Source organism: Sus scrofa, chromosome 15, assembly GCF_000003025.6.
Source record: "Sus scrofa isolate TJ Tabasco breed Duroc chromosome 15, Sscrofa11.1, whole genome shotgun sequence".
In the NCBI taxonomy this organism is placed as follows: domain Eukaryota; kingdom Metazoa; phylum Chordata; class Mammalia; order Artiodactyla; family Suidae; genus Sus; species Sus scrofa.
The window spans coordinates 137,422,159-137,435,512 of record NC_010457.5 but is presented as its reverse complement, the minus strand read 5'-3'; the positions used below and the strand labels follow the sequence as shown (position 1 = coordinate 137,435,512).

At 50.3% G+C, this 13,354-nt stretch overlaps 1 protein-coding gene across 46 annotated transcripts in view; it reads right to left on the bottom strand.

Annotated features, from left to right (window-relative positions):
* LRRFIP1 (LRR binding FLII interacting protein 1) overlaps nucleotides 1-13,354 on the bottom strand; it is a 156,122-nt gene that overhangs the window by 3,871 nt on the left and 138,897 nt on the right. For 36 of the 46 annotated variants that reach the window (XM_021075473.1, XM_021075481.1, XM_021075476.1 and 33 more), the window contains one exon: nucleotides 8,127-11,122. In XM_021075473.1, coding sequence (XP_020931132.1) covers nucleotides 9,396-11,122 — 1,727 coding nt within the window. In that variant the 3' untranslated portion in view covers nucleotides 8,127-9,395. Of the gene's footprint in view, nucleotides 1-327; nucleotides 408-1,065; nucleotides 1,184-3,032; nucleotides 3,083-8,126; nucleotides 11,123-13,354 lie in introns of those variants that run through there. The other 10 variants (XM_021075506.1, XM_021075504.1, XM_021075509.1 and 7 more) reach the window with 1 other exon arrangement.

Below are 13,354 nucleotides of genomic sequence, written 5' to 3'. Positions count from 1 at the left end.
AAATCGTTTTTTTCAAAGAATAAGCTTTCCAAATTCTCCCTAACCCTGACTGGTACTTTCTCCAACTAACCTCGTCTAGAAGGGACTGCTATGGACTCTAACGGCCCAGATCCTAATAATGGAATGACCTTCCTCTTCCCTGGGCCCCTCCTTATAAAATACACCCGAGACTTGCTGCCTTCTCCATCCCCCGCGGGACCTTTTTTGGCTCTAAAATTCTCGGCTTCTTTTCGTCCTCTGCCTTTCTGGGTGAGTTTGCTCTAGCAAATAACACTTCAGTTAGTCATCGGTTTGGCTGCCGGCTCCTGCTTAAAAGCGCACACGTACATTTTGTTCTAATGCAGTTATCTCTTGCTCAGATTTTGCAAGTTTAAATTTGAGGTCGCTGATCTGTCTGTTGGCATCCCCTAAAGGTTGAAAGAGAAGGGAAAGTTGTTAAGCTCTTGGGCTTTTCAAATGTTAAAACAATAGCTACTGGGAACCAAGCCCTGACTTTATCACCGCCTGGCACTGTCTAAGTGCTGGCCTGTGGCCCCACAACTCGGGAGCTGAGACAGGAGGCAGCGCGCTCTCTCGGGGCCCCTGGCAGGGACAGTGCCCGGCAGAAGGCGCCCGGCAGAGGGCGCCCGTGAGCAAAGAAGACAAAGAAACGGGGGCGGGGCGGGGGAAGGAGACCGGGAGAGAGACCGGCGCACTTGTATCTACCCTTAAGCCTCCTTCTAGTTTACTGGCCCAGAAGAACACACCCCCGCCCCGATGTTCCCGAACCATCAGCAGATCCAACGACAGCAGTATCCAGTAAACACGGCTTCTGGCAGCGCATCACTTGCTGGCATCTCGGTGGCCGTTTAGGGGCACCTGTTCTGTTTCTTAGGCTCAGACAGAAACATCCTTGCCCCGCCCACCTGCCCATCCTTGTGCTAGCCCCAAAGAATCATCTTTGTGCTTCGGTACCCAAGGGCTTTTGGGGGGGGGACGTGGGGGAACCCGGGCATTCTCTGCCATGAGGGTTGTTCTCCTCCGGCACAAGCAGGGGTTTCCCTGCGCACGAGGACTGGTACTAACTGTGCAGATCCATCACATGCACGTCTGTCCCGTTTTCCAAGACACCGTCTTCAGGGCGCAGACTGTCTAGTCTGACATTCTTCTGTCTCTCTTCCAGCTGCCCTCGAAGTTTCTTAATCTGAAAACATCCGCCAAAAAGAACGTGAATTTCTCCATTCTAAATGAGTCACGAGCCTGTCAGGAAGGAAGCAGCCTGTAAAAGTCTACACCCCATAAGTACAACCCGATGTTGCCCTGCAGTTATTCTGTGTGTCTCTAGGTGCCAGAGAGACGGGGGAGAAATGAAGTAAAACATTAGAGTCCACCGGAAAAGGTGGGGAGTCTCTCACCTTCCTAAAGGGACACCCTCCAATCAATCAGTACATGAAACCCCTCTGCCCGTTATACTCTTCTTAGAAAGTCATAGTGTAGGAGGTTCCGTTGTGGCTCAGTGGTAATGAGCCCAACTAGCATCCACGAGGATGCAGGCTCCATCCCTGGCCTCGATCAGTGGGTTAAGGATCCCACGCTGCCATGATCTGCAGTGTAGGTCGCAGACGCAGCTTGGATCCTGAGTTGCTGTGAATGTGGTGTGGGCTGGCAGCTGCAGCTCCAGTTCAGCCCCTAGGCTGGGAAATTCCATATGCCTCGGGTGTGGCTCTAAAAAAAAAAAAGTTATAGTAGTTTAATGGATGCAAATGGAAATTATATTTACATCAGGCATGAATTATTTTGTAACTCTGGGTAGAAAGTTATTTCTCAGGTTGAAATTCTTTTTGATTTCAGACGGAAATTTTCTTTCTTTTTTTTTTTTTTTTTCGCTTTTTGCAGATTTGTTTCTGCTGTGCCACGATGGGAACTCCTCAGATGGAGATTTTCCGTAGACTAGTTTGAGTGTTCATCTGAGAGTTCAGGCATCAGTACACAAGTCACCTTTGCTTTAGTCATGAAGAACCAGGAAGGGCCACTTGGAGCCTTCTAGGCACAGAGGGACTGCCCCCAACAAAACCCAGCCAGGGTTGGTGCTGCCCCCAACAAAACCCAGCCAGGGTTGGTACTGTCCCCAACAAAACCCTTCCAGGCTTCACAGAGTTGGCCTCCCCACAGCTTTCCTCCCTCAGAGACACCCACACGGAGGTGCAATTGCCCTTAAAAGCTGTGACCGTAGAATTTTCTGCTGTGTGATGGGGGGGGTCTCCCAGTCCTTGTCCTGTTAACCCCCAACCTTGTGGACTTGTTGGAAGTCCCCCTCCCCGCCACCGACAGGAGCAGAGCACACCCCCCAGTGGCAGACAGGCTGCTCTAAGAAAACACTACAGAACTGCCATGGACACACGGGCATCAGAGACCACGGGCGGCTCAAGAGAGGCCACTCGTCACATCTGTGTTTCACCCGATTCTGCGAGAACTCTTCACATCTTGTAACAAGTGAGGAGGCCAACGCTCTGGTTATAGGGAAAATCCGAGAAATCGAGCTTCCTTGGACAGTGAGTGTGGAATAATTTCCTACCACACCGTGTGTGACAAAGACCCAAGAGGACGCTGTTTGGTGTTTCTTGGGGAAGACGAAGTCAGTGAGGGTAAACTCTGGTTAAGCAACTCTGATCAGCTCTGGCAAAGACACGTCTGCTGGACAGGGGTGCTGGACAGAGGTGACGAAGGGGACTTTCAGGGCCAGCGGAAGGGGGGGGGTTGGAATGACTCAGGAACGCCTTGCCTGTCAAAACTTCATCAAGCCCGTCCACATTAAATCTTTACTTGAAGCAGCAATTCACGCAGCATGTACCAAATTCAGATCATGGCCCTGAGTCTTGGCGACGTCTCTAAATCTGATACGACTTCTGATCTTTTCCTTGGATGAACGTATGAAGAGTGCTGGTTGGCTCGGTAATTATTCTCAGGCATGATGCATTAGCACGAAGCAAGAATGGGAAGGTTCAGGGTTGGGGGTGCCCCGGAACGCGTCAAGTAATAAAAAGATGGCTTACCTGTTCCAATAAGCCTTCCCGTTCGTCAACAAGCTTTTTCAACCTGATATCTGAAGAAATCAGAGAGAGAGGTTTAGGCGAATCGGCGGACTGCCCCTTGCAGCAGGCGGCCGAACGGAAGGCTGAGCACCGGGGTTAGTGGGTGTGATGATGGAGCGCATTATACACGTACCACAGCGCATGAGGCCACAGACAGGACGGGGACTCAGCCAAGGGAGTCTGAGCTGGGTTCACCTCCCGAACACATGCTGTTCTCGTCAGGGCGGCACCTGGCTGCATGCACACAGGCTAATCTTCTACTTGGGGTTAGCATGCAAGAGCTCTAGGGCCACACCACACTGCAACACAAGATCTCACAGGCTTCATGGTTTAACATCGTTAGCAAGATACAAACATACTGAGAACGGTGAGCAACTATCACCCGCGCCTTCCTTAGCCTTGACTTCCCAAGTTTCCATCCCAGAAGTGTTTATCTTTTTCAGGTCTCTCAAAGATGCCCCAGTGTCAGAACTTTGACTCTGTTTATGAATCCTAAGTGTGCTGAAAACACCCCTGCTAACCTCGCAAGAGCTGCTATTCTTTTGAGGAAGATTGGAGGTTGTACCTTAGGTTTCTGGCATTCCTCCCACCCCAGATATAGGCGTTTGCACCTAGAAATCCCCCCAGCATCTCTCGGAAGCGGTGTTGAATAATCCCACCTCCAGAGCACTCAGAGGGAAACTGAGACCCGGGCAGGATCGAGGGGCAAACGCCTACACGAGCTTCAGCGCAGATCAGGATGACGTGATGGTGACAGATCCTAACATGTGCCGTGTCCTCACTGCAGGCCAGGCACCGTCCCAGCAGCTCACACTGCCCCCCCCCCCAGGAACTCAGACTGGGGAGCCCTGCTTCCACACCCCTCTTGGACAGAGGAGGCCCCAGGCCCACCTGTTTCCTAAGCCTCCAGGGCTGTACCCCTAACCGCCGCCCTCACTGTCTTTCTCATCTCAACACAGACCTCTGAGCCAGATGGAAGCCTGGCCTGGGGCTCTTCCTCCAGAGGCGGTCGTGCTCGCCTACTGCCCAGATTTTGATTCGCCTTGTGCCATGGAAATAATTCAGACAAAACACACCTTTTTCATAAAAAAGAATCAATCCATATTCTAACCCAAATCACATGCTTCCCTAATTGTTTTGCCAAACATCCTAAACTGCTGTTTTGAAAGGCACAACATCAAAATAAATAAACCCAGAACATGCTATGCATAAGATACATTTATAATCCTCTTAAGTTTGAATTCACATACAATTCTTCTGATAGATGTTTTATTCTGTCCCTCCCCAACCAACACTGAACCAAAAATTAAAAAAAAAAGAAGTTTAAAATCTCGCTCTTATTCAACATTACTTTTCATTGTTTCTTATGTATTTTACACTCCTATATACAAAAACGACAAGCATCACAAAAACGCTAAATATTTCAAGAAGTAATCTTGAAGCTCCTATGTCTATTTACAATGTATTGTTATTATTTTCTGTCAGAAGACTTCAAACATCTGAGACAGCTGGTAAAAAAATAAATGTTAAAATGTTGTCATAGGGCTAGCAAAAAACCAAACAAACAAGTGTTATCTGAGCTTCTGGTGAAGATGAGAAAAGTGGAGAGAGAAAAACAGAACTTTTAAGGAAGAGAACTTTCAAAGCAGAAATGGAGAAGATTAAAACTAAATAGGTTTAGGAAACTGGAAAAAAGCAAAAAGCAACATTATTTGCTATAAAGAAGATGAGTACCGAAATAAGTCAGACGAAGACAAATACTGTATGTTCACTCAGGTGTGGACTCGCAAAGAGAAAACGAATGAATGAATGACTGCAGTAAAACAGGAACAGGCTCACAGACGGTAACTAGTTGTTACCCGTCGGGAGAGGGGAGAAGGGAGTGCCAAGGGAGGGGCAGAGGGTTAAGAGGTACACACACTAATATGCACAAAATAAACAAGCTACCAGCACATACTGTACAGCACAGGGAACATAGTCAATATTTTATAACAACTTTGAATAGAGTATATTCTATAAAAGCATTGAACCACTATGTTATACACCTGAAGCTAATAATTGCAAATCAGCTAACCTTCAAGAAAACTTTTTTTTTTTTTTTAAAGAAAATGAGGACTACTTTTCCATGGCTTTCAAAATCAACAGGTCCAACCTGTGACGTAAACAGTGCTTATCAATGGAAGTTGCTGTGATACTTCACGAGAGTGTTGCAAACGTACCCTCACTACGCAGCCTTGCTCATCCCTGGTCTCTGACACCCAAAGGATAAGCCTTAAGAGGGTGGAGCCGCAACGTCTCCAATTTAGAGTTTTCGTTCACACTGAAAAATTAAACCAATTGGTAATCATTTTGGTAGTAGTATTAAAGGGGTACAATTGGAAAAAAAATCTGCTTTTTATATGTTAAATCCCAGCGAATGTTTTGGCGTGAACTCTAGAGACCTGTGAAACGAGAAACAGAGTGGTGAGGCCAGGCAGACGGTCACGGGGGCAGCAAGCAGGCACCAGGCCCCCCCAGCCCCGCTCCCACAGGCCCTTCCTGGGTTTGCGGGTTGTGACCGCGTCTGTCCGGATTGCCGCGAGGTCAGCTGCCAGCGACAACCACAGTCACAAAGCGCTTAACTCTCTTTAGTGCTTTACCTGGAGCTGATCCTCGGCACGGCTCTGAAAGGCAGGTTCTCACCCTGATTTCAGAGCGTGAAACGAGGCACCGGGAGGCTGAGCCGCGTGCTCACAGTAAGGTACTACCGGGAGCATCATTTTCATCCCGTGGCTTGTGCCAACCACCCTGAGCCTCAGGCGCCCCCTCCGCATCGCAGCAGAGAATCGCCTTCCCTGCGTGATGGCAAAGAGAGTGAGAGGGAGACGGACGTCTCAGGCACCGAGGGGCTCCTTCTCTGCTCTCTCCTCGCACTGACTGAGTTTGCGTGTAATCCGTGTGGTCCATTTTCACTGTCCCCGGGGTTAGCCTCCCACGCCAGGCCAGCGCCGCCTTCCTGGAAAAGGCAGGACAGGGACAGGCTGCTGAAGATGTCCTTTTTCCTCCCGTGGGCGGGGGACACGGAGGCCTGTACAGACGGGAAGGCTCACCCTCGCCCCCGCTGGCTTCGGGTCCGCGGAAGAGCAGAAGCCTTCCACATCCTGAAAGACTAAGTCTTTGGTGGGAGAAAACACAGAAAAAGGGTGAACGGGAGGGAGTAAAAGGGTTTTTCTCCGAACGGCAGCTTTCCCTACATCCGGTCATCACACCTCATCTCACTGCTGTGTCCCCCGTTTCGATGGCCACGGTGGCACGTCCAGGTCAGGGTGGTCTCCTACAGAGGGGGCTATCGATAGAAAACAGTGACAGCAGCTCGTGTCATCCCCCAGAGGCAGCATTCCACGTCCCCGGAGGAAAATGTCAGCGTTCAGGTCATCAGATGCTCCATCAAGTGAAAATCCTCCGCGATGTAGAAAGCAGGCCGTGCCGCCCATCTTATTCTTTTTTTGTTTTGTTTTGTCTTTTTTTGCCATTTCTTGGGCCGCTCCCACGGCATATGGAGGTTCCCAGGCTAGGGGTCGAATCGGAGCTGCAGCTGCCGGCCTACACCACAGCCACAGCAACGCAGGATCCGAGCCGCATCTGCGACCTACACCCCAGCTCACGGCAACGCCGGATCCTCAACCCATCTTATTCTTAAATGCGCTTGTAAAAAATTCTTACTGCTTCCCAACTGCGTATGTTCTAAAATAGCCTATAATTCCAAAGTCTCAGTTACCTTTCCCCATTTTCTACATGAACCCATTATTATACTGACTTACACTTCTGAGGGTAGATTCGTATTTTACATAGAGTAGCTTTGCTCTGCTTTGCGGCTAAACAGTACCCCGGCTTTTTGGTGTAAAGGATCAGTGGTTGACATTTTTCTCTGTTCGGCATCGTGGTAAAAACTAAGTGGTCGGGGTTTCTCCGGGGATGTGGTGGACAGGTAAGCTTTTTTTTGGACAGAAAACTTTTGCTTCTTTCCTGAGTCTGAATCTTTTCTTTCCTAATTGCCTTGTGTACGCCCATGCCTCCTTCCTCTGAATACACCTAAGGCGACCATTTCTTGATCATTCAGGGGCCTCCACGTATGCATCAGTTACCACACGGGGCTACCATGTCGCTGGGCTCTCAGCAGAGTAACTGATGTTCATAAATGCAGGCTCTTAGATGAGCGAGAAATGCTCGTCTGGCTCTCAGCATCGCAAGCGTCTCTTTGCGCATCCTGCTTCTCAGCTGCTGTGCCCCCTAGAGACTGAGTCCCAGGTGCTTGTTCACGGGCATCGCACCGTTGCCCTTCGGTGAAGGGGTCAACGTGCTTTCTGATTAAATGAAAGAGTGAACAGTTGAGACGGCTGGCTGCTTGGCTTGAGGGATGGGAAGGATATCAAAATGCCCCTAAATGTGCTGTTGGATAATGTGGCAAAGAAAGGGAAGAACTTCAAACGGTCTGATGACCTCACCCTTCAGTGAGTCTGGTGTTGAGTCACTTCCCCAGAGGCCTTTCAAAGCAGGAATGAGACCGTTCCCCATGGGCCTTCCCGCACGGATGCAACTTGGCTAAAGTGAGAGACCTCAGCTATAAAGTCCTCCACAGCCCCCAGACCGGAGGGTCTAGCCAGCCCCGGAGTTCTCTATTCACATGGCACAAGTGAAGAGAAGGTATCAGTTAGGACACTTAGGTAGTAAGAGCCAATGTTCATCTGAAATTCTCATCATCTTCTTCCAAACATTCTAAGTACTGGCGCCTGTAAGCAGAGCAAGAGAACGGAGACCTCTCTCGACTGGGCTCTTCAGCAGAGCCTCGGATCACGGGAGATGCTAGGAGGAAAGAGCTGAACTTGCCCAGAGATGATCCAACACCAGTCCCAGTCAGGTGCGGGGTGAGAACGTGTTTGTCACTGACAAGTGTATCAGCCATGAGTCCCCCGAACCCCGCCTGGGAATGAGCAGCCTGGAAGGAGAAGCTACTTTGAAGATGCTATCAGGTCACCACAGTCAGAATTCACGCAGCACAAAGAGGAAATCACAGGCTTGTAAAATAATAAAATGTCTTTATTTCAATTACACAATAACAGTTTGTCTCAAGTTTTGTTGAGGTTTTGGTCTTTTTTTTGCACTCAATCATGTCTTGTAACAATAACATGAATTCACATGATCTCTTAAAGTGTCAATAGCATTCGCCCTCCACATTCCCTTGTAATTCCAATATGTGACAATGACTTCTAATTTAAGCTCACAATTATTTTTTAAACGTTTCTTTATATAGAAAAATATATTTTGTTCAGGAAGGGCAAAACAAGAAATTTCCAATACGAATATACTGTAAAACAACCAATGAAAATATTTATACCAAAAGACCAAAGGTAATTCAATATTTCCAATATCCCGTTACAGTCTAATCAACGCTTGCACAAGAAGAGTAGCCTTTCGTCCTGCTCGACTGAGCAATGATTAGACAACAGAAAGAGGAGTAATTTGCAGGTTAAAAAATAACTCTTAGAAGTGATTCTCTCTGCCCAAACACTGCAGAAGGCAATGCAATTTCAACATATATCTCTTCCAGAAAAAAAAATCTGTAAAAAGTCTTTGTACGAAATGCCTTTGGTACGTGATCAGCGTGAAGTCGAAATCTCCTACCAAGTAAATTCAGGTGTACCCAACAATACGAGCCGAAAGTATCGGTTTGAGAGAAAATACTTCTGTGAGGTAAAGACAAGCTATTCCTAGTGCTGTGTGGTGTTTCTCTGCAGCTCTTAACATGACGAATTACTGTCCTAAGGTGCAAATCTCACCGCTCAGTGACCTATGTGCTGCTTGGCCATTTATGTCCTTTTTAAATAAGAATACCATACAGGTTATATTATACATATCACAATCAACTAGGAAAGCACGAATATTTAGATGAGACTAATTAAAAACGACACTCATCGTGTGGACATCTCAGGAGACTATTTGGTCATTTCAACTAGACGCTGATACATTTGGTCAGGAGTGGGCACTAGGCGTATCAGCTTAAGGCAAATGCTAAATAGTTTGATTTTTGGTTTGAAGCAGAAATATAAACAGGACACTGCCTTGTCCGACGCTCCTGGAATGCTCCCCGGGGGGACTTACACTGGTAACAGAAACGTCCTTCTCATCCGGGGGGTGCCCTTAATAGGAACTAGAGAACTAGCGGGAACAGTTATAACTTAGAGCGGGGGGTGACTTGGTGGCTAATGGTCACGCGGTGCGTCTGTGCCAACCTGGAACACTCTCTGAGCCTCACGCCCGCTGCCGGCCTCACTCAGAGCCCCCGCCCTAGGACAGGGCGCATTCGTCCTTGCTTCTACCCTTTCCGTTCCCGCCTCTCCTCTCGTCCTTGCATTCGGCATCCAAGCCCTCCAGCTCCCCGGCTGGTGCCAGGCCCTCGCCTTCGAGACTAAGGCTCTCTGAACCCCCCCGGACCGGCGGACTTGAATCTTCTGCGTCTTCCATTTGAGAGGCGTCCTTCCCGTCCCCCGAGGGGCTCTGGTCTTGGAGCGGAGCGCGGCCCGCCACGTCGTCCTTCTCTGAACCCGGGAGGCGGCCAGGAGCGGCGGCGTCTTGCTCAGCAGCCGCCTCTTCGGGGACCCCTTGGTCCGAGCCTTTACGACGGGCGCTGGTGCCCGATGACGGAACTGCATCAGCTTCACGGTTCCCCGGGTCCCCCGCGGCGCCAGGCTCCTCTGCCTCCGTGTCCGCATCCGCATCAGCGCAGGGGGGGTTTCTCTCCGGCTCCGCGTGGGGATCCTCGGGCGAGCGGCCGTCTGCCCTGCTTCCGGCCACCTCGTTCTGCTGTGGGTTTTCAGGGACCCCATTCTGTGCCTCTGCACCTGGCTTTTCGTCGGCGCATTTGACCTGCTCGTCTTCCCTCCCGTCACTTAAATCTGGGCTCTGGAGTGTTAACTCTTCCTGGACGTCTTTGGCTTCCACGGGCGCTGGTGACTTTTTCTTCTTGTTTTTCTTTTTCTTGTTCTTGGTCTTCTTCTGGGACGCGTCTGGCCTCTCTCCCTGGCAGGCACCCTTTTCTTCGTCAGGCTCTTTCACGTCTAGGGGTTCGCTCTCCGAGTCTGGGGTACTCGGACCTACGGCCTCTTGGGGACTGTGTTTGGCTGCTGGGGAACAGGGAACGGTGGGGGCCTCTGTCCCCGCTGGGTTCTCACCCCGAAACTCCCTTCCTCCCCCCTCCTCTTCGCTGTTCCCCCCGCCCGCCTCTGGGCTCTGAACCGGGCCCTCGGCAGGCTCAGCCACCTCGTGGGGGGCAGGCTCTTTCTCTAAATCACACCCTGTGCCTGGGTCCGAGCCTCCTGGAGCATCCGCCACCCCCGTTTCCTGGTGGCTCACGGGGTCATCGCTGCACCTGGGAGGACTCGAGGCTCCCGAGCCCACCTGCTCCCCGGCCCCAGGGAGCTCTGCCTCTGGCACCGCCTCGGCGGGTCTCTGACTTTGTACCCCTGCGTCTGCACCGCTCTGCCTTTCGACTTCCACGTCAGCTATTTGCACAGGAGCAGATTCCTGAGGCGGTTCTGGGCTCCTCTCTTCCACGGTGGTTTGAAGACCTTCCTGCTTCTCTGCAGACTCTTTTCTTTGGGGTTTGCTCTCCACGGCGTTACCACCGTCCTGCTCAAGCGCAGGACCTGGGATTTCGCCGTCTGGTTGGCGGGAACATTCCGACGGCCCCGGGGAAGCCTCAGGCCCATCACCTGCCGTGTGTAGGGCCTCCCTGGACTGCACCTGCTGTGTGTTTTCGAGGCAGGGAGGGTGCTCTGGAATCGGGCTTTGAACCTGGTCCTCATTCGTGGGATTTACGAATATTCCGGAGGAGAGGCCACTGTCTGCAGAGGTGGTCGGGGCCTCGGCAGTTTCACCGGGAGGTAACCCCTCTGGGTCCGCACAGTCCTTTACTGGCTCCTCTTTGTGCTGTTCTTGCTCAGAATCCGGCAAGATCTCGCTTTTCCCCACACGCTCCACCATCTCATTTGCCACCTCCACTTCACTGGCTCTTCCTAAAAGACCATTGAGAAAATTGAAGGGACCCCATGATATGGTGACCTCTTAACACATACTACAGTGTAAACACTTGTTCTCTTCCCCACCCAAGCCTGGTCCTAAAGGGAGAGAGACAGAGAGAGAGAGAGAGAGACAGAGAGAGAGAGGGCGCCACCAGAGAAGCACACAAAACGGAAGCCTTCGCCAGGTCTGTGTGGCCAAGCAGCCATCGCGTTAGCAAACGTTCGCTCTGTGGGGGCCACTGCCACCATCTCAGAGGCCAGAGTGGCCGCTGGTGCCATCTGGGGTGACCTGATTTTCAAAGGTGCAGTTAAGTTTTCACAGGCAAGAAAGCGCTCTGGATCAGGCGGCCGGACCATCCCAGTGAGAGCTTTCAGAACAACGGGAGCCCCGCGCTCCCCGCCCTCATTTCCAGGAGCACCCCGGGACCACCTGGACTCTTCCAGCTGTCAAACTGCACTGTGCGCCACGCAGCTTTCAAGTAAGTTTTTTTTTGGTCTTTTTAGGGCCACACCTGTGCACATGGAGGTTCCCAGGCTAGGGGTCGAACTGGACCTACAGCTGCTGGCCTACACCACAGCCACAGCAACGCAGGATCTGAGCTGTGTCTGCAACCTACACCACAGCTCACGGCAAGATCCTTAATCCACTGAGCAGGGCCAGGGATCGAACCCGCATCTCCATGGATGCTAGTCAGGTTCATTAACCACTGAGCCACAATGGGAACTCCTCGAATAAGTTTTAAAAGAACCAGTCAGTTCACCTTTAAACTCAGCCTCAAGGTCAACCTCAAGGAAGCCACTCTGGAAAGAGCCCATGGAGGTGAAAAGCAATCCGCCCTCCACCCCTAACCACTGTCTTCCCAGGAAAGCAGCCTGTCCCCTCCCCTTTCCCAAGGGGAGGGGGCAGCTCCAGCCAGAGGCACAGCCTCACGTCATTACACATAAATCACTCGTCCATTAAAGAATCATGACTTAAAGAACCTGTCACTGCTTTGGAGCAAACAGTTACATTCTGGAGTCGCCAAACGAACAACACCTCTGCATATGAGCTGCCTAGTTACTAGAAGTCCAAGCCTGGTGATCTGTGACCAGCTGTCCCTAGCTAGGGCTCTCACCCTGGGGAAAGTGGAGAAGCAGGCAGGATTCATTGTTTTGTTTTGTTGTTTTTGCTTTTTAGGGCCTCACCCCCAGCATACAGAAGTTCCCAAACGAAGGGTCCAATTGGAGCTGTAGCCGCCGCCTATGCCACAGCCACAGCAATACCAGATCTAAGCCGTGGCTGCAACCTGCACCACAGCTCACGGCAACACTGGACCCTTAACCCACAGAGCAAAGCCAGGGATCGAACCCAAGTCCTTGTGGATACTAGTGGGTTTGTTACCACTGAGCCCTTGGTAACTCCCAGGATTCTATCTAGAGTCACCTTTGCGTCACCTCTTAAAAATGTCTAGTATCGCATATGTTTTATAATGTAGATTTTATATTAATTAAATGTTACACATGTATAAATAAATAATAAACATGTAAGCATTCCCACCCTGGCACAGCGGGTTAAGAATCCAACTGCAGTGGCTGTGGTCGCTGCGGAAGCATAGGTTTGATCCCTAGCCCGGAACTTTCATATCCCATGGGTGTGGCCATAAAAATAAAATAAAATAAAATAAACACAGATATTGGGAAGTTCCCATAATCGCTTACTGAGAGGGACAGGTGATGGAATACAGGTGGCAACCACTTGCAAAACAGATGTTTCTAGTTGCCTAAGTGTTCATGACACAACGGCTATCAAGGATTTAAAATGTGTATTTGAACAAGAGCCGCCAGTCAAATTCCAGCTGCTCAGGCAGCTGACACAAAGGGAGGATGGACCTTCCTTAATTTACTTTCGGTGACTTTTACACAGTGAGAAGAGCTGTGTTTCTTTAAGAGTCATCAAGACAATGAGGCAGCTTCCTGGGGAGCTGGGGCTTATAGGTTTCTTCATTTTCATGAAGAACTTTCCAAATGGAAACCAAAGCCATGGTCCCTGACCTTATTCCAGCCTCACCGTGAAAAGCCGGCACACAGCTGGTCACCACTGACCGGCAAGGCCTTATGTGCGGCTACAACTTCAGGCTGCCCACCAGATTCTGAAGGTTTATCCCAAAGCCAAGCACCATGACAAACATTCACTGGTGAATCTTTTCAGATATTTGAAGGTTGTATGAAATATTCCTACAATCTATC